At 52.0% G+C, this 20,113-nt stretch overlaps 7 protein-coding genes and 1 non-coding gene across 8 annotated transcripts; 1 reads left to right on the top strand and 7 right to left on the bottom strand.

Annotated features, from left to right (window-relative positions):
- Positions 1-86: 86 nt before the first annotated feature.
- Positions 87-1,454, bottom strand: BO94DRAFT_508068 (VIT1/CCC1 transporter family protein). The gene is made up of 3 exons (XM_025609647.1): positions 1,196-1,454; positions 809-1,145; positions 87-758 (listed from the first exon to the last, which is right to left on the bottom strand). Exons 1-3 carry the CDS (start codon positions 1,260-1,262, stop codon positions 260-262), a joined length of 903 nt encoding a protein of 300 aa, XP_025471869.1. The 5' UTR covers positions 1,263-1,454; the 3' UTR covers positions 87-259.
- Positions 1,455-2,919: 1,465 nt separating this feature from the next.
- On the bottom strand, positions 2,920-3,539 carry BO94DRAFT_620591 (uncharacterized protein; the record flags this gene model as incomplete). Its single annotated transcript, XM_025616940.1, has 2 exons — positions 2,920-3,346; positions 3,412-3,539. The coding sequence occupies 2 exons, from the start codon at positions 3,537-3,539 to the stop codon at positions 3,019-3,021; spliced, it is 456 nt and encodes a 151-aa protein (XP_025471868.1). The 3' UTR covers positions 2,920-3,018.
- Positions 3,540-4,945: 1,406 nt separating this feature from the next.
- Positions 4,946-5,707, bottom strand: BO94DRAFT_531009 (uncharacterized protein). Its single transcript, XM_025610799.1, has one exon. It carries the CDS (start codon positions 5,292-5,294, stop codon positions 5,040-5,042), a length of 255 nt encoding a protein of 84 aa, XP_025471867.1. The 5' UTR covers positions 5,295-5,707; the 3' UTR covers positions 4,946-5,039.
- A 374-nt stretch (positions 5,708-6,081) lies between these two features.
- BO94DRAFT_531008 (guanine nucleotide exchange factor VPS9) lies at positions 6,082-8,931 on the bottom strand. The gene is made up of 5 exons (XM_025610798.1): positions 7,376-8,931; positions 7,250-7,327; positions 7,018-7,193; positions 6,346-6,968; positions 6,082-6,289 (listed from the first exon to the last, which is right to left on the bottom strand). The coding sequence occupies exons 1-5, from the start codon at positions 8,718-8,720 to the stop codon at positions 6,244-6,246; spliced, it is 2,268 nt and encodes a 755-aa protein (XP_025471866.1). The 5' UTR covers positions 8,721-8,931; the 3' UTR covers positions 6,082-6,243.
- A 171-nt stretch (positions 8,932-9,102) lies between these two features.
- Positions 9,103-10,941, top strand: BO94DRAFT_456232 (asparagine synthetase domain-containing protein; the record flags this gene model as incomplete). Its single annotated transcript, XM_025607691.1, has 2 exons — positions 9,103-9,840; positions 9,892-10,941. 2 exons carry the CDS (start codon positions 9,103-9,105, stop codon positions 10,939-10,941), a joined length of 1,788 nt encoding a protein of 595 aa, XP_025471865.1.
- Positions 10,942-12,098: 1,157 nt separating this feature from the next.
- On the bottom strand, positions 12,099-14,400 carry cpcA (amino acid starvation-responsive transcription factor GCN4; the record flags this gene model as incomplete). Its single annotated transcript, XM_025615409.1, has 3 exons — positions 12,099-12,811; positions 12,869-13,552; positions 14,370-14,400. 3 exons carry the CDS (start codon positions 14,398-14,400, stop codon positions 12,099-12,101), a joined length of 1,428 nt encoding a protein of 475 aa, XP_025471864.1.
- Positions 14,401-16,955: 2,555 nt separating this feature from the next.
- Positions 16,956-17,027, bottom strand: BO94DRAFT_t54. The gene has a single exon. It is a non-coding gene; the product is annotated as a tRNA-Glu (tRNA).
- Positions 17,028-17,908: 881 nt separating this feature from the next.
- On the bottom strand, positions 17,909-19,732 carry BO94DRAFT_456836 (uncharacterized protein; the record flags this gene model as incomplete). Its single annotated transcript, XM_025607719.1, has 5 exons — positions 17,909-18,552; positions 18,604-18,876; positions 18,931-19,132; positions 19,189-19,387; positions 19,452-19,732. The coding sequence occupies 5 exons, from the start codon at positions 19,730-19,732 to the stop codon at positions 17,909-17,911; spliced, it is 1,599 nt and encodes a 532-aa protein (XP_025471863.1).
- Positions 19,733-20,113: the final 381 nt, after the last annotated feature.

Raw genomic sequence — 20,113 nt, 5'->3', positions numbered from 1 at the left:
TATACTTGCATAGTATGGCTGGTTATATCAGTTATGAATTCTACTACTATAGGTTATGTAAATTAGAGACGTGGAGGTTGATTGAGAGAGAGAATTAGATTTGAATTGAATGAAGTGGAATGAAAAAGCCGCTCTATAGTGGTATCTATGGTACAGTAGTAGTCGTTAAGGGCATAATGGGGAACTTTTGGTGTGGAGATGATTAGGCGCAGGTAGGTGGTGGGTGGGTAGTGGGTGATATGTCGATGGAGGGAGGAGGTTATGCGTCAATCAACCGGACCAGAGCAATGGCTGCCCCCGCAGCCACTCCGCCCACAAAACACATCTGCACGCCTCCCTTGATGCCCGCGACGATGTTGTCGCGCCCAGTCCAGCCGCGCACCACACACGTCTTGATGTATCCGAAGGCGAGCAGCGTGATCGCCATGACTCCGATGCTCATGTACAATGCCACAATCACTTGGTCCACGATGAAGTACGGGATGAGCGGGATGAAGCCGCCCACGAAGTAGCCCAGTGCGAGTGTAATGGCAGAGATCCATGCCTGGTTGCAATCGGGCTGGGATTCCTTGTGGTGAAAGCTGACCAGGAAGTCGAGGAGGTGGTCTTCGGAAGCGTGGAGGGAGGTGTTGATCTGAGCGATGGTGTCTTCGGGGAGACGGTAGGAGGCGAAGATGGATTGGACGATGGCGCTTGTTTCGGATGGTGAGGTGTGGATGAGTTCTTTTGCTTCGCGGACGGTGGTTTCGTAGGATTCTCTGTGGATTGTTAGATTGGGCTAGAGGGGTTTCAGTGGAATCGAACGTACGCTTCACTCTTCGCGCCGACATATCCTCCCAGACCCATGGAGATGGCACCCGCTGTCAATTCGGCCAATCCTCCCAGCACGACGACCTTGGTGTTTCCCAGCGCTGAGAGACCAGCGCTCAGCGCGAACGGCACCGTCAAGCCATCCGATAGGCCGAGAATGGCATCGGAAACAATACGCGGGTTGATGCGCGATCGCGAACTGCTGGTGCTGGCGGTGGTGCTGTCGGAGTCGGAAACGGGAGAGGCAGAGCGGAATGTATCGTAGGATCGTTGAGCTTCGAGGTCCTGATCGCCCGGGAGGGTATCGGTATCGTCATTGGAGAGTAGTGGTTTTCCTAGTCTTGTTAGTCCAGTTGGACAATGATTGCTCTTGCAGGAAACGAACCATAAGGAATAGCCTGTTTTTGCTTTTCGCTAGGAAAGAGTCTTTGCTTCAGGAATAAAAGCGCCATTGCGGAGAAAAGTATTGGCTGGGTTGCCTGAGGCCTGACGTCAGAAGCCGCAATCGATAGCCGAATCTAGACCGCTCAACAATCCCGGTAAGGCTGAAGGATTGTTTCTAGAAACCGAAGCTGGACGAGGCAAAGCAGATGGGATAGAAGCGAGCTGGATAGGATTCAGGGCTTGATGAGCGACAATCTAGGTGAAAAACCTTCTGGAAGCACAGATATTTATAAGGGCCCCTCCTCTTATGGCAGCGACAATCAACTTTTCTGATTGTTCTTCAGACCCTTCCAGGCTACCTTGGGGCCGGCCAATCACAAGCTGGGTAATAGTCAGCTCCCGCAGATCTCGGCGCAAAGCACAGCAATCCTTCGGGGTTAAGCCAATACCCCGAGCCTGATTGGTGCTCAGGCAGCATCGCTGACATTTACCACGGCCATTACTGGCCAGCTGGAGCTAGCTTGCTGCTCTATTACGCATTCGGGGTCGGTATGCGAGGCGGAGTCGGTCTCCGACGCGGATTCAGGCAGTCCGAGAGGGGATACACCGAGACTACCAGCTACGTAGGCGTGGCGATGCAGGTAATCTCTGGCTGAGAGGTCAGTGCTCGACCTTAGTGATTTCAGAGTGAGATGCGGTACGCGATGTCATTGTCTGCCCTGTTGCTTCACTGTTGGTAGTTGACGTAAATGATGGGGACAGTGATGCCCTCATAATCTTAACGATGGCGTGCACCATGACATCAAACTTTATAATTACGACTTGCTATTGATAGCGATTCAGGGAAAGACCCTGGCAGAAATACTATGATGAAAGGACAACAGCTAATATTCCTGGGGGCTGCAGACCGACACCAAACCTCCTGGTTTGAATATCCCCGTCTAGTGCCAAGCGCTGAGACATCCTCAAATTTGGAATCTCGCCCTGGACATTGTTGGATCCACCCAACTGGATTATCAAGCGCCTAGCCCGCTTCCATCTAGACGACTGGTCTTACTAAGACCATACGTATCCTACTGTGTACGGAGTAGCAAGAAGTGGGCCCTACGACAACGATCAGCAAGATAAGCAAGTCTATCATCCTGAGTTTCAAGGGAACGCTTACTCCACAACAGCTATAGCTCTTGGAGCACACTCCACACACTCCTGTTCCAACTTACAAGGAAAGAGTGGAAAAGTCCTCCTCCACTGCCAAGCGTCCTAATAACCAGCTACCATCCGAGCAGTCACAGGGAGTTTCATCTGCACTTATAGGGGCGTCTCAGTGAAGGTGGATTGTAAGAGTGACTATGTGGAGAGTCTCGAGACAGTGAAGCATGGTAGAATTGCAGTTGTCCTCAGTGACGAATATAAATGGACTTGTTATCGCTATACTACCCGTAGTGCCAAGTCTAGCCACCTCTGGGACTTATGATAAGTCTGTAATTAACAACCCGGGGTAATATGGTGTGGCTGACAACCTCTAATAGCTAAGGATCAATAACCTACGAGCTCTAGTCACAATACTATATGGCTATAATTCACCATTCTATATACTTAGCATCATACCCTGCCTATATATCCAACCTTAACATAACACAACAATATGATATATTATTGGACTCATAACAGCCAGCTCCATGCAAAGCACTATCGAAATTATCTCAATTCCAAGTCCACTTCATCATAAATTCCAAAGCAGCAAAACAATCTATATCATGTCGCCCATACCACATCATACACCCTTCTACCCCTTCCAAGCTAATATACACAGACCCCGAATCATCACAACACAATCGCCAACCCCAGAATCCCCGCAGCCCCAACCACCCCCGCCGCCATAGCCGTCGGCGCAGGAGCCCCACCATGCGATGTCGACGTCGAAGGCGAAGCAGTATCAAACGCAGTCGACAGGTACGACTTGACGTCTCCATTGAGACTACTATACCAAGATGGAAAGTGTCCATCCTTCCACTCACTAGTGACCGATGACCAGGCCGTAAGGTTGGACATCTCGGAGAGGAAGGAAGTCGGGACAGCAGTGATGAGCACGGACTCGATGGAGCTAGGCAATGTGGGGATATTGGTGGGCATTGAGATAGTTTGGGTGGCTCTGTGGGCGGAATTGAGCTGTTAGTTCTACCTTCATGGATATATGGGGTAGGGATTAGGACATACAAATCGCTAAGGGATTTAAGGAGGAGGTCGGATTCATTGGAGTCGTCTGTTGCGAGGGCTGGCGAGGGATCGGGAGATGCGAGGGATAGGGCGGAGAGGATGATGATGGAGAAGAGCTTGAAGTGCATCGTTGTTGGGAGGGTATATACTGGTTGTCAATTGAGGTTGTTGCTGGGGAGAGTGATATGTTGGAGAGGAGGGTTATAGAGTAGGGGATGGTGGGTTAAGTACTCGAGCTGCTTTTTATCATGCTCATCTCTAGTCTACTAGGCAGCCTCAGCCACTGCAGGTGTACGTTACTATAAACTCCGAGTCGAAGGCAGCGATCTGCATCGTATCTAGACACCGGGACGTCGATTGAGGCAGGTTAGATATACATATCGAATGCGGCAGAAAATAGCACATAGGATTGAATTAGATTATGATCTCCTCAGAAGCAGACCGTTCTCATATAACATCTCGTATCGACGAGACTGTGTTAGAGAAGGCAGATGCCATCCCACGGGGTAAACCTTGGTCCTGTAGATCCGGTAGAGCACGCCGTTGGGGCTGTTGAATTGAGCCACAACCACTATACCCAGCAGAAATGACGTATACTCAACAAACTAAAGAGACTCTGTGATCTGAATACACTTCATCATGGTAGAGTGAGCCATGCAGGATCAACTAACTGGTAGGTATGGTCGAAGTAAGATGATGTGTTGTTGAGACCGACGGGCAGCCGATCTCGCCCGAAGTGGGATACGAGGGGCCACTGGAACCAACCTTCGACTACGACTAGGAGTATCTATTCTCCTTCTTGTTCTTTTCTTCTTCCGTTCTTCCTCCTCTGTCTCCCGAACTTGGTTTCATTGCTAAATATAACCCCAATAGCGGCTTTCATTCAACATTTCTTTTGTTGTTGTCGTCCTTGCTTTGTTGCTGCGCCGTGTCGTTGCCTACCGGTGCTTCGAAAGAGCAGTACTGACGTACCAGGTTGAAGCCAGACGATAACCTGTGCCTACAATCCAACCATTTACGAAAATAAAGCACGAATCGCGATATGCCACGTTCTCTCGAATCAAAGCTCTGGCTCCAAACCGACCTACAACAAGCCCATCTCGCCCACCACGACTCCCTAATACTATATGAAACCCCAGGCACCAACGCGGGGTGAAGACGGTTTGGTGTTCCCGGTCACTCGCTTGCCGACCAATCAGAACGTATGATTCTACCCGCATCTCCTATATAGCCCATCGTAAAGATATCCAAGTGCCTTCGGGCATTTGGTCAATTTGAAACGATACAGAGAAGATTAGCATGGCCCCTGCACTAAGGATGACACGCTCAATCAAAGAGAAGCTACCAGTTTTTTTGTAACCTTTACCGGGTTCATATGTAGGTAGGAGGTTTTTCCTCTACAAAGCGGTGTTCTCGGATAGGCCGGGGGTTCGAGACGCTTCGTCGACGCTTTCTTTTTTTTTTAATCATCCCGGCCTTTGCTGGTCGCAAGGTATCGACTACGCAGGCTACATCACGATCAAACAAACCAGATATTTACTGTAGGAGCATGACTTATTGGATGGACGTGCAGGTCGATCTGGTATATATACACGATATGAAAATCAAAGCTGACAGAAAGAACGCGATCAAGCTCCTCCCTCCCGCTTGGCATATTCCTCCTCCATCCTTTCCTCGTACAGTCTGTCCGCTTCCTCCTTACTCAAGGGTCTGTCGTCCTCTGCGCCTGTAGATAGATAGTCCGGTATCGTCGAAGTGTTTTGGTCCATGCCAGAGCCGAAGACTGCCCCGGTGATGTTGGTTCCCGTTGCAGCGAGACGGTTAACGGAGTCGGAGACTCGGTCGGAGGTGTTGGTTGAGGTGGGCTCGTCCTTGTGCGGCATTTTGAGTAGTGGGATTGTGAGTTGGGTATTCCTTTTGGTAGAGGTAGATGATGCGATAGGAGGATATAAAGAGGGGTGATGTGTCTTAAGTGGTGCGGAGGTTGAAGGGAGAGATGTTGTTATTATATCCGTACAGTGGCAAGATACAACGTCATATGTGGGGAGCTTACCAACTGAGTAATAGGTAGCTGACAGGAACACGGCGAATATGCCAGTCTCTGACTTCAGCAACAACCAGACTCTGGAATATACAGCATAGGTGTTTCTAAGCTAGGAGGGATACCATTTACAATTACAAGCCTCTTCCCCACCCTCGAGCCACTGGCCCAAGAACTGATGAAAAGGATATGATCTCCGAAGAGAGAAGTGCCAAAGAATACGCCTGTCAATGACCCGTAGGCCGTTGAACAGACTGTTCCGCCGCGCTGTGCAATGCAGGGACCAATCTGTGGTGAACCGCCTTCTTGATCGCAGTCACCCAAACAAGGTAAGTATGAAGAAAAAAAGAAGAAAAAGGTCAAAAGGGAGTCGAGGGGAAGGAGATTATATAGGACTGGGTGGGGTGGCCGGATGGCGCTAGCGGTAAGCGAGCTCGGGAGGGTCAGGTGATGTACTATTGGACACGCCTTGCATCTCAGGCTGCGGAACGAATGGTACGGAGTATACCTAGATAAGCTCTAGCGGGAGAATGGAATAAAGCTATGCAGTTTCCGCTATTTAGCATGCTCATTGCCCGGAGTGTATATGATTACTTGTATGGCTTGTGCCTATGAGATTTCCCCTTTATGTGCGTACAACGTGTTAAGGTTCGATTAAATATAGCTACCACTCAGCAGCACTATTATATGCAAATAGTCCAGGCAATAAGTACATAAACGGCTATGATAAGAGCTTCACTGAATGCTAATCCCTCGAATTACATGCCTGCCATGGCTTTCTCTGATCCTGCTCACTCAGCACTAAGGGCAAGACACGCATCCACCGCCAACCCAACCCTGTACACCAGTGTCAGCTACTTCGCCTTCAACACCCATAGGCAGGAACAGCTTACCTTCCCTCCTTCATCTTGACAACATCATCAATTACATCACGGTCGAGGTTGGGGAACATGTTAGACAGCGTCTCTACGACATTATTGTGCTCGACACGGTGAATCCTCCGTGCCTCTGCATCCTCAGCACTGGCTTGACGGACAGCGGCATCTTGAGAGCCCGCCCTGGCAACTTGCGGAGGGGCTGCACTACGTGCCCTCTCGACCGATCGCCGGCCTTCGCTGCTATTTCGAGGAGGCTGGTACACGTTCGGTGTCAGACGTGGAGATGCACCAGACTGTGTCGGCCGCTCCTGTGGCGACTCTGGCTCGTCCGAAAAGATCCTTCCGATGGTCGACAACGGCTTCTGGATCGTTCGCAGAAGCCCTGCAACTGGTGCCGTATCTTCATCGCTAGACTGCGGTGCTTCTCGCACCGCCGTGCGTTGTGTATCCACAGAGCTTCGCGGTGCGGATTGGGAGCCTTCAGCGGAACGTCCTGACGATTTTCGCTCATAAGTCTCAGACTCGCGGTTTTGCTGGGCAATAGCGGAGACAGCTGCTTCAACGCTTCGCTCAAACTCTTCGTCGCTCACTGTCAGGCTCGTCCGGTCTAGTGTCTCAATGAACTGGATCGCTCCGGACTATGAATGGGTCAGAACATGCCATGAGCTAAGAGATATTCCAGCGTACCAAAGACGACAGGTAATAACCGGCTTCCCCTCCAAGTTTATCCTGGTTGCGAAACCGCAGGATATATTGTATGTTGGATACCAGGTGATCAGGGTTGGCCTGCAGCACCACATAAATCAAAAGCGGCACAAAAGAATCGGCTGACGTATCCGATCTCTTCGAGTTCCTCAGCAAACCTGGGCAGACGTTAGCAACCATATCATGCCAGTCCTGCATCAGGGCCGATACTCACCGAAAATCACTTTACAGCAGTTCAAGATGCAGATAACCTTGTCGCGGGGAGCTCGATAGCCGTTGATTTTCAACAGTTCTGTACCCAGTTAGAGGGCATCAAACATGCAGAAGAGACATAACCTACCCTGCTGGGCTAGATTCAAGAAGCGGCGGCCGTGACCGCTCACTGGCGGTATGTCCAGATGCTCCTCCTTTACCCAACTGTATATCCGCATCTTCTGGGCCAGCACATCATCACGCTCTATATCCTCCTGGTGCTGTCCCCGCCTCCACGGGCCGTGCATCCTCTCCATCTCGCGCCGTTTGCTTCTACTTGCGCTCCGTGGGATTGTGGGCGGACCAGGGATAGCGGGAGAAAACGTTTGGGAGTATAGTCTATTCATTACAAGCTTCTCCATCCCTTCTTTGGCATTGTCGAACTCACTGTCGGACACATCGCGCCAGACTTCACACTGAGCCATTTTGTTCGTGATGAACACCAAGAAATCGCTGATGATTTTGACTTGTTCATGGACCATCCACTGTCTCTTCCCAAACTCGTGGAGGAAGGAGCGCAGGAATTTGGCAACTGGGTCCGCAGTGCGGTGACGCAACTGCTCTAAGAACCGATGGAAATCAAAGGGCTGGTCGGGCTCAGGCTCGGGGGGTGGAGGAATCGTCGATGTTGACGAGCGCCGGCTCAACTTCGCTTCGTCGGCCACGGAATTCCTGGGAAGCTTTGCGGGTTGTTTCTCAGCCGAGATGGATGATACCCCTGTGGTAGGCTTGGGTGTCCGCGAGTCGTCAATCGCCGTTTTACTGTGATCCAGACTCGACTGGCGAGGTGGGAAGTGACTTTGCCCGCCTAGAAACTGCTCGGCCAGTTCCAGCCGAGGGGACATGATCTGTTCCTGCCCATCGCCATGCGTAGAGTCCTGGAATTGATCCATGATACTCTGAATTTCCGACTGGGAGTCACTATCTCCGCCAGTAGTATTCTTCCTTCCATCTTGTTCATTTCCAGGAACTTCCGGTAATTCCTTCTCGGTCAACTCGGTCGCGGGCGAGTGTGTAATTGCAGAGTGAGGGTTCGGGGTCAGGTAGGGATCGTCCTTTGCTGGAGGCGTAGGAGGTATCTCCGCGGGAGGCGACAAAATAGGTTCTGGTGTTGTCGTCAATATGGAAAGCCCCTTCATGCGCTCTGGAAGCGTCTCACGGGGGAGCGGTAGGGGACTCGAGGGATCTATTGCGGATGGCATCGGAGCCACGTTTGGAGACGTCGCACTGGTCTGCGCTTCGCTCTCAACGGTTCTCTTCATCTCGTCCTGGTTGGCCTCCGACAGTTTTGGAAGGTCATTCTGTAGCTGCGCCGCAGGTTCGAGGCCCGTGGCATTCACTTGTTCAGTTGTACCCCCCTCGTTGAGAGTGGCCGGCTGAACCTCCCCATGACCACTAGGAGCCGGGGATTCCGAGGGTTCTGTCGCAGACATAAGCAACCTGCATGCACGCCAAATTCAAATTAGATATTGATTGAGCCTCGTTAGGTAGAAACACGGGTCATCATGAGGGGGAGTATCCGGAGAAGTGGTTCCCGGGGTTGTCACGTAGCAGACCACAAATGTCTGGACAGCTCAGACCGGTGATAGATCGTAAGGCGCCTAACTCAATCAGAGTAGGACTCAGAGAGACAATGCCCGAAGGAATAGCCCAACAGGGGGAAGTGAGCTCCAACAGCGCCAAAGATGTCAGCCCGCAATCAGCGGCGGGGGATCATCGTTCCCCCGACATCCGGCGCTCTTGTTTCTCTTTCCTTTGCTCCTCCTCCACCTCAACTCCTCCCCGCCAGCCCCTCGCTTACGGTCTGATGCTGCCATGTGTGGGATTTTCTTCTCACTGAGTGCTTCAGGAGCTGTGCTTCCGAACGAGGAGACCTGCTGCTTGTTGCGGGACCGCGGACCGGACAACTACCATGTTCATAATGTTGAACGAAAGGTGACTAACACACGGTCAAGCAATGAGCCCATTTCTGTTCATCTGACCTTTGTTTCTACGGTCTTGTCTATTAGGGGGGACTGTCTTGTTCCTCAGCCATTAGTGGATGCTACAACCCAGTCCGTGTTATGCTTCAATGGTGACGCCTGGAAGATAGCAGGTGAACCCATACAGGGCAACGATGCGGAGCTCATCTTCAAGCTGTTACTACAGGCTGTAAACATCCATCCGAATACAGATTCGTCAGCGGACTCTTGTACGAGTGCTGTTCAGGGCGTCCTGGATGTTATCAGTAGCATCTCCGGCCCCTTTGCCTTTGTGTTCTACGATGCGGTCAATTCCAAGCTTTTCTTCACCAGGGACTCTCTTGGACGGCGCTCTCTACTTCAAGGCGTTGATGAGACCGGGACCTTCAAAATATGCAGTCTCTGCGATGGCACGTCTTCCACCCACTTCAGTGAGGTCGAGACAGACGGAGTATATATGATTGACTTTGAACATACTATTTTCCAGGACGACTCGACCTCAACAGCTAATGCTGGTACACCTTTGTTTGCGGCAAGTTGCATACAAACATTACTCTGGGATCAGAAACAATCTGACCGCCCTCTTCGCCCTGTATGCAATATTCCTTCCACTTTGATTCCCGAAAGCTAACAATCGGCTTAGAAAAATCCAATTCCTCCCATGAATCAGTCTACACCGGAAGGAGTCCCTCCTTTACTAAATGTTGAAACCATTGCCGTTAAAGAACTTGAAGAGAAGCTACGTCAATCATTGGCGTTACGGATCCAGAATGTACGCGAGCCACCTACCACATCATTGAAAAGCAATGTGAAAGTTGCAGTGCTGTTTTCCGGGGGTCTCGATTGCACACTACTTGCTAGACTCTCCCATGAGATTCTCCCGGAGGATGAAGTCATCGATTTGCTCAACGTTGCGTTCGAAAACCCGCGCGTTGCGGCCGCAGCGGCAGGCAAAGGAGAGGCAGCTGGTTCTGTGTATGAGAACTGCCCCGATCGTATCACCGGCCGAGCAGCATTCGCCGAATTGCAAAAAGTATGTCCCGGTCGCAACTGGCGATTTGTGGCAATAGATATTCCATACGTGGAGACCGTTGCACACCGCGACACCGTGAAACGGCTGATGCGACCCCACAATACCGAGATGGATCTCTCTATTGCCTGCGCATTATATTTCGCCTCTCGTGGGCAAGGTCTGGCCTTTGACAGTCGACAGGACGATGCCCAACCCGCGCAATATACCACCTCCGCCCGAGTGCTCCTGTCTGGCCTTGGTGCAGATGAGTTATTTGCAGGATACTCAAGGCATGGAGTGGCGTTCTCTCGAAATGGATTCGAAGGCCTCATCGGCGAAATCAATCTTGATGTCAGTCGCCTGGGAAAGCGAAACCTTGGTCGTGATAACCGAGTCATTGCACACTGGGGTCGCGAAGCGAGATTTCCTTTCCTTGACGAAGAGTTCGTATCCTGGGTGGTACAGCTTCCTGTCTGGGAGAAGTGTGGTTTCGGAACCCCCTCACCAGCAGACGATTCACCAGAGGCAGGGCTTGATTTAGAGAAAAAGGCCCTCCGTCTAGTCGCTCTGAGACTCGGTATGACCAACGTGGCCCGGGAAAAGAAGCGAGCAATCCAATTCGGATCCCGAACAGCCAAGATGGAGAAAAGCAAAGTGAAAGGGACCGACGCACTCACCTGAATAGACTTTCTTTTTTCAACCCCAATTTCCCCACCCCAGAACGTCTCTTGACGTACAATAACACACCCTACCAACCCCCTCAACCACCCCCAGACCAGCGATGATGACAACTCGAGATCAGATACTTCTGAGACCGCCTCTTCGATCTAGCCTCCATTCACCACTCTTTCGATTGGCCCTCAAGCAGATATGCTTCCCTATTCCTCATAGCACACTCATCGCCACATCTGTTCTGTTCCCTGCGGATTGCAACCGCCTTTCCATTACCCTGGGAACTCCCTGCGCCGTGAACGGAGCGGGATTCCAGACAGTGATGGAACAGGACCGGTACTTCCCCTTCGCAAGTTGGCAGTATCGACGAAAGTCTAATGAGTGTGTTGGATGTGGGATGTCATCCTGTTGGTAGGTTGGGCGTGAGGGTATGGATGGTCCGAGCAGACAAGGGGTTGTTGTCCATGAGGTACGTAAAAAGGCAAGTCTGAGCTGAGTCGTTTACACATACACATATATACACTCAAGGCATAACCCGATCAACGGGTCATGCGGCCTTCTTGACGATGGTATATAGAAAATAGACGTGGGATTTACTAGCAGATCTAACAGTGCTATTGGTTGTTCTACGTACTTTGCAATAGTGAAAAGATTGACAGAAAAGCCTACTCAGGATATGATTGTTACATGTAAGTCAATGTGCACATAGTGGCGATTGAATTGATGATACCATAAGTCACAGTCTGGTGCGCAAGCGCAGTAATAACAAAACTCGGATCAATCAAGTACAAGAAGTAGATTATTAGTGGCCACGAGTCAATCCCGATAATTGGGAGACATCAGAACCGGCCTGAGCAGAATGCAAAAAACCATCAACAAACCCTCAGCATGAACTGGGGAAGAATAAATCGCAGCAGCAGATGCAGACAAGCCGATCTACCGGTAAGTACAAAGAGTATGCTCGATAGTAGCCGAGCAAGAACAAAAGGAAACTTTTCCGCTGTCGGAAGCATCAGCTTGATAGCTGATGCTTCCGACAGCTATTGACTAGAGGCTCAACGCCCCCGTCCACAGGACCCGCTAGGAGACAGAATAGCACAATGAGCACAATACAGAAACCAAAACCGTATATCCAACCCAAGATGAAAACCCAATAACTTTTATATTCAGTTCGAGCCGTTTTCGGCCACGTTTCGCCAGTATTCCTCGCGCTGCTGGGACTCTTCAAGCAACTTCTCGAGCTCCTCAATTCGGCGCTCCATCTCGCCTTGACGCTCGAGCTTTCGAGCGCGAGACTTGCGAGCAGCTTCAGTATTGCGGGCTCGTTTCATTGCAGCGGGATCCGCAGAGTCAAACTTGATTGGCGGCAAAGGCTTGCGCTGACGAGCATTGACACCAGCCACCGTAGAATGCTTGATGCCTTGACGGGACGGGGCAGGGGACATAGATGGCGCGGGAGATGCGCTGGCACGGATCACAGGAGACGGAGGTGGGCCGGTCGTTTTGGGCTGCTGAAGCGAGGCAGCGAGTTCAAGGGCGGCCGCATCCAGATCCAGGGAGAATCCATCCTGAGGAAACAGGGACTCCCACTCCTCGGGTGCTGCATTCAGATCCATCTCAGTGTTGATCATGGGAGATGTGTTCTGACTGAAGTAACCGGGAGTATCCAAGGGAGGAGTGCTCAGGTCAGTGAAAGTAGCCGATGGGGGAGCCGAGGCATCGATGAACAGGTCCCTAGGCGAGACGGTACCTGGTGGCGCGGCGTCCCCCATCTGGCTAAAGATTGAGTTGGAAATCTGAGGCGAGAGCATGGCGGACTCTGGGGAGCTGAAATCGTCCCCAAAGCGGTTGGACTGAATGTCAAAAAGTTCTGGGAAATCTGGGGCGGTATTAGCACGGCAAATCCAAGCCAGTACTTGCATATTGGCCGGCTCACCTTGGGCAATGTTCGGAGTAGACATGATGCGGCGATTTTTCCAATAAAGTGCGTATTGTTTTTTTAATTGTTGATTGCGCTGGTTCACAAAAGCGGAGTAGTTTGCCGCCCTGTCGTTGAATAAAGGGACGGGTGGACGGTCGGAATAGGCAGTGTTGTTGACTGCGGGAGTGGAATTCGAAGCGGCGGGTGTTGCGTACCGACGCGCAAAGTGCTTTCGCAGAGAAGGATGATACCAAGAAGCAGATGACAGAGGATACCCGGTAGATTGCGGTGCTAATCTGGCCGAAAAAGGAACCTGCGCAGGCGAACCTGAAAGCTGCTGGTGCAAAGCTGATGGTTGTCTTCTAACAGGATGTCCTGGCTGGACTAGAGTAGGTTGAAACGCGGATAATCTAGGGGCGGAATTGAGTGCTGGAGCACGCGAGTCCCTGGGTTGCTGCTGGGGACACGGAGCGGGAAAGAGCACAAAGTCCTCTGGCAATGGACTGGGGTTGCTGTTGTTGTTGTCGCGTAAGATCGAATTCGTTGGAGCCGAAGGCTGCTGGGGCGGGGGCGTGGGGAGCCATGTTTGCTGGTTGAGATCCGTGGTGAACGACGTAAAGTCGAACGGGAGAATGCTGTTCGTGGAACTTGAGCTACGCAAAGCGATGCTGAAGTTCAGAGGTCCTGGGACAGGAGACTCTGAGGGGGGGGAAGAGAGGTTGGGAAAAGACGAGGTCCGAAGAGGATCTATGATGTCTGTCTCGTACGAGAAAGACGTAGCTGGTGCGGGGGGTGCGTTTAGCAGGCCATCTTGGAAGGCAGGAGATTCAGATGCTGTATAGATATGATGCTGTATGGTGACGGGTTGGAATAAACAATAGAAATGATGTGGAGAGGAGGAAGAGAGGATGAAAAAGAAGAGAGAAAAAAGGAGGGAGGAAAAGGGAAGCGCCAGGCAGCGACGGGAAGCCAGGCACTTCTTAACTGTGTGTGTGCGGTCTTCGCCGGCTCCCAGAGCCAATCGCCGCCGACTCGACCCCCGCCCAGAGCACTAGCCTTATCAGGCATGGTCTATCTGACGCGGTCAGCAGGTGTGAGTCATAGGGCCGGATGATCTGGTGATTGGCTGCCCGGCCCAGATGGTGGACCCCGCAGGAGCCCCAGGCATTCCCGTGCCCGGAGCAGGCAGTCTCAGACTGTGTGTCGTACCAGGCAGGTACACATGGGCTCTCCTCCATCCAGCCAGCGATGGGGATGTCACTCGCAGGTCACTGGTCCAGTGTTCTCGACTTGGATTCCTGGACTGAGCACTGTCTGTCTCTAAACTCCACCGCCAGAAGGAAGGCCGCGCGACGCTCGATGATGAAACCGGTTCGCACCCGTGCCGCCGACCGGACCCATTGGCCAACCAGCGGGCAGGCTGCATCCTTTGGCCTCCATCACAGCCCGTCGGGGTCTGCATTGGTGCAGTGCCCGGGGGATGCCTTTGGGGCTGAGCCTGAGCCTCATGTCTCACCGTCCACGAATGGGACAAGCTCCTCAATCATTGCTTTTGTCCCCGTGCGACTTGTCTCTTTGTGCTGTACAAAGTAAGTTCCAACTACTAGTTGCTACACAGTGCTTGCTTCCTACACAGTAGATAGAGGACCCCGACCGGAAGATGGCCGGCCGGGATTAATCAGCCGGGCGGCCGGAGATGGCCTTTTCCCAATTCTCTCCCCGCTCTGCAGCCCCTCGCCAAAGTCGCTCAAAGGGCGTGGAATTCCACTTGGGTCAAACTCTATCAGGACACCGGGACGTTCCGGCCTTCGTCTGACCATGAATGGTTTGATTAGCGGTCGTTAGCGGCTTGGGACCCTATAGAATATTTGCTGGTGTCAACTAGATAGATTGGAGAGGGGCATGAGAATCAGGGAATTTCCTGTCCGGCAGGGATACGGACGGAGTACGTAGGGTCGGGCTGATTATCTCCGGGGATGTGCGTCGTATCTTCCGAGCGGAGCTTCAAGTCAGGGAGGAGGAAATCAGTGCGATTAGTAATGGACGGGACCAACCGGTCCATGTGAAACTTAAAAAGTCAATTGCAGGAATCATCACTCTGGTCTCTTTCACCTGAAGCAGGAATTTGGTTCAGAGTCTACATAGTAGAAATGAGAAAGACATGGGTGGTACGGTGCACGCAGTAGGTAGAGAGAAGATAGATAGGCAATAACTCCGATATCAGGGCCCACCACAGTTGACCAGGCGAAGGAATCAATATCGTCGGATACCATACCCAAGTACTCCCGTAGGCATGTACATGTCCCTGTCCCTTACCGTTGCAATCTACTTCGAGTGGAGATGCCAATTGGCGTGCATACATCTGCCGTGCGCGCCTCCGTATGCAGGCCAGCTCTCCCAATCCCAGGCAGCCGTCGATGACGACGTCTTGTCAGCTCTGTCTCGGGTCGATGATGCATGATCAGCACTAGGTGGTATTGAGGGAAAAATTCCAACATCTCGACCAAGCTTTTCCGTGTGCTGCGGATTTACTTCGTGCTGCAGGATACACTGACCGCAGTACAACCAGTCCCTTCCGTTTCAGCTAAGGAAGAGCCTTGCGAGAGTAGGTTGATTTAGCGATGGCCAGAATCCTTTTTGCTTGTCCACCTTTCCAGCCGCCTTTCCTCTCCTGTCAGATTGGTACTGGTGATTTTGGCGCTAGGTATCTAGGTGCCAGGGCCAGGCAGTCAGGGTCGCGTGGGTAGTGGTCCAGTGTGGACTCGATATCCACCAGGTCGTGAAGAATTCTTACCGACTTTAGAGTAAATATAGCAATCCCAAATCGGTACAGTTCCCTTCGGAGTTCCGCGTGGTTAGCGGAGCCCATAGAAATCAAGATGGGGTAGGTAGGTAGGTAATGGTATAGGTAAGGACAAGGAGCAAAGAATCTCTGACTCTATTATTATGGTGACTTTGCGTATACCTACATCGAGAAGGAAGGCACCACTGACTGCAACCACAAGACACTTGTCTTCATGGCTGCTTTCACTATCAGGATACTGTCCCCAACCCCATTGGATCCCAGGTCACAGCTGACGATATCTAATCGGGCCAACCTTCACCCGTCCCTCTATCAAGTACCAAGCCAACGAATCCCCCCACCCTCCCAGCTGCCTTCGACGACCCTCTCCCCAGATCTACAGTACAACAACTAGCCAACCAATGACACAAACCAGTTCCATCCCACGCCATCACAAACAAGCTCTGCCAGGCACCCACGTATGCAACCGCCCATCAAGAACGGCCAAGTAAGCCACAAGGATCCAAGAACCCGGATGCCTAGAAACCTATATCACCTATGAATCTAGACTACTTACATACCAGGCATCCAAATCAATAACTCCCTTGCCAAGAGAACATCCTGGATCCTACCAGGCATACATATCTATGCTCTGGATAAACCTAATCCCCAGGCACCAGCAAACCTGATCCCGAAGCCACATGCTTTGTTCCAATTTACATGTGAAAATCGAAGCCTACGAACTGACTGATAACTGTGTAGGCAGCACCCTACCCCCCCGGGTCCCCCAATCCCTATCTCGGCTCCAGATCAGATCAGAAACACAAACTGCACGGGACAGAGACATTGTCTCGGATGACGAAGTGGCATCTGCCCACATGCTAGGTCTGCATGCAGAAGCAATCAGCCGGGTAACTCCTACATATGTATACAAGCGTAGATGGTACAGCCTAGCGGGATTCGATCCATGCTATTCAATGTACTAGTAACCCTCACTCTTCTTATCGGATATCAGACAGCTACTGGTATTCCACAGACATTGCTGGATAGCATTCAACTACTTACCGGGGTGAGTTATATATAGGAATCTTGATACCATCAAGCATATAGATTCCGTATATTTAGACATTGACATTGACTGAATTCCAAGTATCAGTCGGAAAATTTGCTTGATTCGATGGCCAGGTTACACAAACGGCCAGAGTAAGCAGGCTACTTCGATGTCAACGCTGATTGGGGGCCAAAAAACAATGATAGACAATCAAATGAGAGGCCACTGTACACTGGACATTGTGTTTGAAAACAAAAAGAGAAATTGAGCTCCGATAGGGGGAATCGAACCCCCGGCTGCCGTGTGAGAGACGGCGATGTTAGCCACTACACCATATCGGATGGTTGTTGAAGATAAATTTCTGTTATACATTAATAAGCGGCTTTATATTTCAACAGTCAAGGAGAGGTCCCTGCATACTCGGTACCCGTACCTTAAAGCTTACACTGAAGAATCCCCACCCTGTAGACCAAGTGGACCACCATCTCAGACATACGAGTACGACGACGAACCAGTGGGATACGCTACGACCAAGTCACCTGAAACAGGCAAACAACGAGTTGCTAACAATGCGTGAATTCTATTAATTATTATCTCATGATGCTGTGCCATGTATACACGGCGCTATGAGCACGCTGTCACACCATGTAGCCACGGTAGTCGACGGTTTGGGTCAATTTGAGTGGAGGGAGGTTCCAACGTCAGACATCAGCCCCGCGCCCATCCAACCAGCAAAGAGGACCCTTCCTCCCATTAGGGGTATCAAGACAAATGCATTAAACAGCAACATGAACGAATCACGGAAACAAAAGAACAATAATCAGCGGCAAGTGGTATCAATCTAGTTTGGTCGGCGCACAACATGAACACACAAGGCCAGTTGGGTATCCTTGCGAAACGCATATCATCAACGAATGGAACGCAGCACCAGACGCGCCATAGACATCAGGGCTCGGAAATGACCGCCAAAGCAGCAGAGGGTATCATTGACACTCAATCTGGTCGACCTCGCTTGGGACAAGACAAGGAAACCAAAAAGGTGGCAGTGGAGACATCAATTAAGCGCAAAAAGTAACAATCGTGGATTTTTTTTTCTTGGATGTATTTTTCTCTTCCGATTTTCCATTTTTATAACAATTGATCATGGAGGTGTCGAAGGGTTGGGATACGAATACCGTTGGTCCCACCATTTCTCATACTCGACATCTCTGCGGGAAGCGCTTCATGCAGCAGCCTGGACAGGAGTGGAAGTCGAGGCAACGTTGACAGGCTTGTTCTCCTCCGCAGCAGTCTCAGCGGGCTGAGCACTCTCCTCAGCAGGGGACTCAGGGACGGTGGCCTCCTTGGGAGCCTCAGCCTTGGCCTCGGCCTCACTGTCCTTGACTTCCGACTTCACGGCCTTGCTGGGCTTGCGGAAGATGCCACCGAGCTTGTTGCCCTTGGGCTTGGGCTCGCCATCGGCACCCTCGTTGTCAGAGTCACCCTTCTTCTTGCCGAAGTTACCGAAGAAAGAGGTACGGCGCTTGTCCTTGGGGGTCTCCGCAACAGGGGACTGAGCGGGAGTGGCGTCCTTGGCAGCCTCAGCCTCAGCGGGAGCGGTCACGCTCTCGGGCTCGATGGGCTTCACAGCAGCCTCCTCGACGGGGTTATCCAACTGAGGGGCAGTGCTAGCAACAGGGGTCTCTGCGGGAGCAGTAGCCTCCTTCTCCGACTTCTCGTGAGAGGGGCTGGTGACCTTCTGGAAGAAGTTGCCGAAGAGAGAGGCGCGCTTGGACTTGTGCTCAGCCTTCTTCTCTTCCTTGTCCTCCTTCTTCTCCTCCTTTTCCTCCTTCTTGTCGCTAGCCTCAGCAGGAGTAGTAGCAGCGGCTATGATGATGTTAGCATTGTAAACGTTTCCAGCGACTCGGAGTGACATACGCTCAGCGCTCTCGGCAGCGGCAGAAGCCTCGGCGGCGGGGGCCTCAGTGGCAGCCTCAGCGGGCTTGGCCTCCTCAGCCTTATCTTCCTCAGCAGGCGCAGTCTCCTCCTTAGCCTCCTCCTTCTTGCCAAGCAGGGTTCCGAAGATGCTGGCCCTCTTACGAGACTGGGAGCGGCTCTTGGAGGTAGCCTCCTTCTCCTTCTTGTCCTCAACGGGGGCGGCCTCCTCCTTGGGCTCAGCCTTCTTAGCGGGCTCAGCGACAGCAGGCTTGCCTGATGATTGTTAGCCTTCTATTTATTCCTCTGCATATTGATGATGCGACTTACTCAGCTTCTCAAGCTCAGCCTTGTAACCTTCGCTAGAGGTGACGGCCTCCTTCTCAGCCTTAGCCTCAGCAGACTTGGCCTCGAGGGCAGCAATCCAGCTGTCACGCTCGGAAGCGCCGGCGGCCTGGAAGGTGTGCTTCTGGCCGTTGACCTTGAAGTGCAGCTCACTGGAGCCCTCCTTGGCGATGTCGGAAACCTCAGCCTGTCCATGATGTCAGTAAACCGGCGCAATCGTTATCCGTGGCTCCAGGTACTGACCAAGTTGAAGATACCGGCGGGAGCGGCCTTGTCCTCTGCGCGCTTGGTGAAGAACAGAAGGCCCTTGCCGGTCTGGCTAGCCCAGGCGGCAATGGGGTTGGCGATGGCGGCCTTCTCGTTCTGGTGGAAGGCAGAAAGCTGCTTAGCCTCGACGGCGTCATCGCTGAAGTAGAAGAAGCGCTTAGCGAAACGCAGACCCCTGTTGTGTCACACATGATTAGTCACTGCATGTTGTATTCCTGTCGCAACAAGTGGCGCCTTACTTGACGAGACCGGGAGCCTTGTAACCCAGGACGCCCTCAGATGCGGGGGTCACCTCCTCTTGCTTGGCCTCCTCCTTGGGCTCCTCGGCGGGGGCATCAGCCTTGGACTCCTCAGCGGCGGCGGGAGCAGCCTCGGTGGCCTCAGCGGGAGTTTCCTGGGGGACCTCTGAAGCGGCAGTCTCGGTGGCCGGGGCCTCGGTGGCAGCAGGCGCTTCAGTAGCAGGAGCAATAGCGGGTGAGGCCGCGGGAGTCTCCTCAACGGGCTTCTGAGCTTCAGACATGGTGTCGGGTAGTGATTAGGCGGGTAATTATAGTCAGTAGAGATGGATTAAATGAGAGCTATGGAAGCTGGCGAAGCTCCGGAATTAAAGGCGCGCGTCGAGCAGGGTATCTCTTAAGGGGTATCTCAACAGAAGGAAACAAAAGCTCTTTCAGCGCAAAGCCAGAAGAGCTCGGGTATCACAATGAAGGGGAAAAGTTGGGTGGGAAAGAAACGAACCCGGACGGTCAGTCACGATTAGAATGAATATGGGAAGAGAAGAGAAGAAGAGCAGAAGGGAAGAGGAAGGAAGCGACAAGAAAAGAGGGGAGAAAAAGAAGGAGAAGGGGCGAAAGGAGGGCCACGGCGAGGGCGAAAATGAAAGGGTGTGGGCGACCAGGCC

Source organism: Aspergillus sclerotioniger (assembly GCF_003184525.1).
Source record: "Aspergillus sclerotioniger CBS 115572 chromosome Unknown BO94scaffold_3, whole genome shotgun sequence".
NCBI lineage: Eukaryota > Fungi > Ascomycota > Eurotiomycetes > Eurotiales > Aspergillaceae > Aspergillus > Aspergillus sclerotioniger.
Note: the sequence above shows the minus strand (reverse complement) of the source record. Positions and strands in the feature narration are given on the sequence as shown.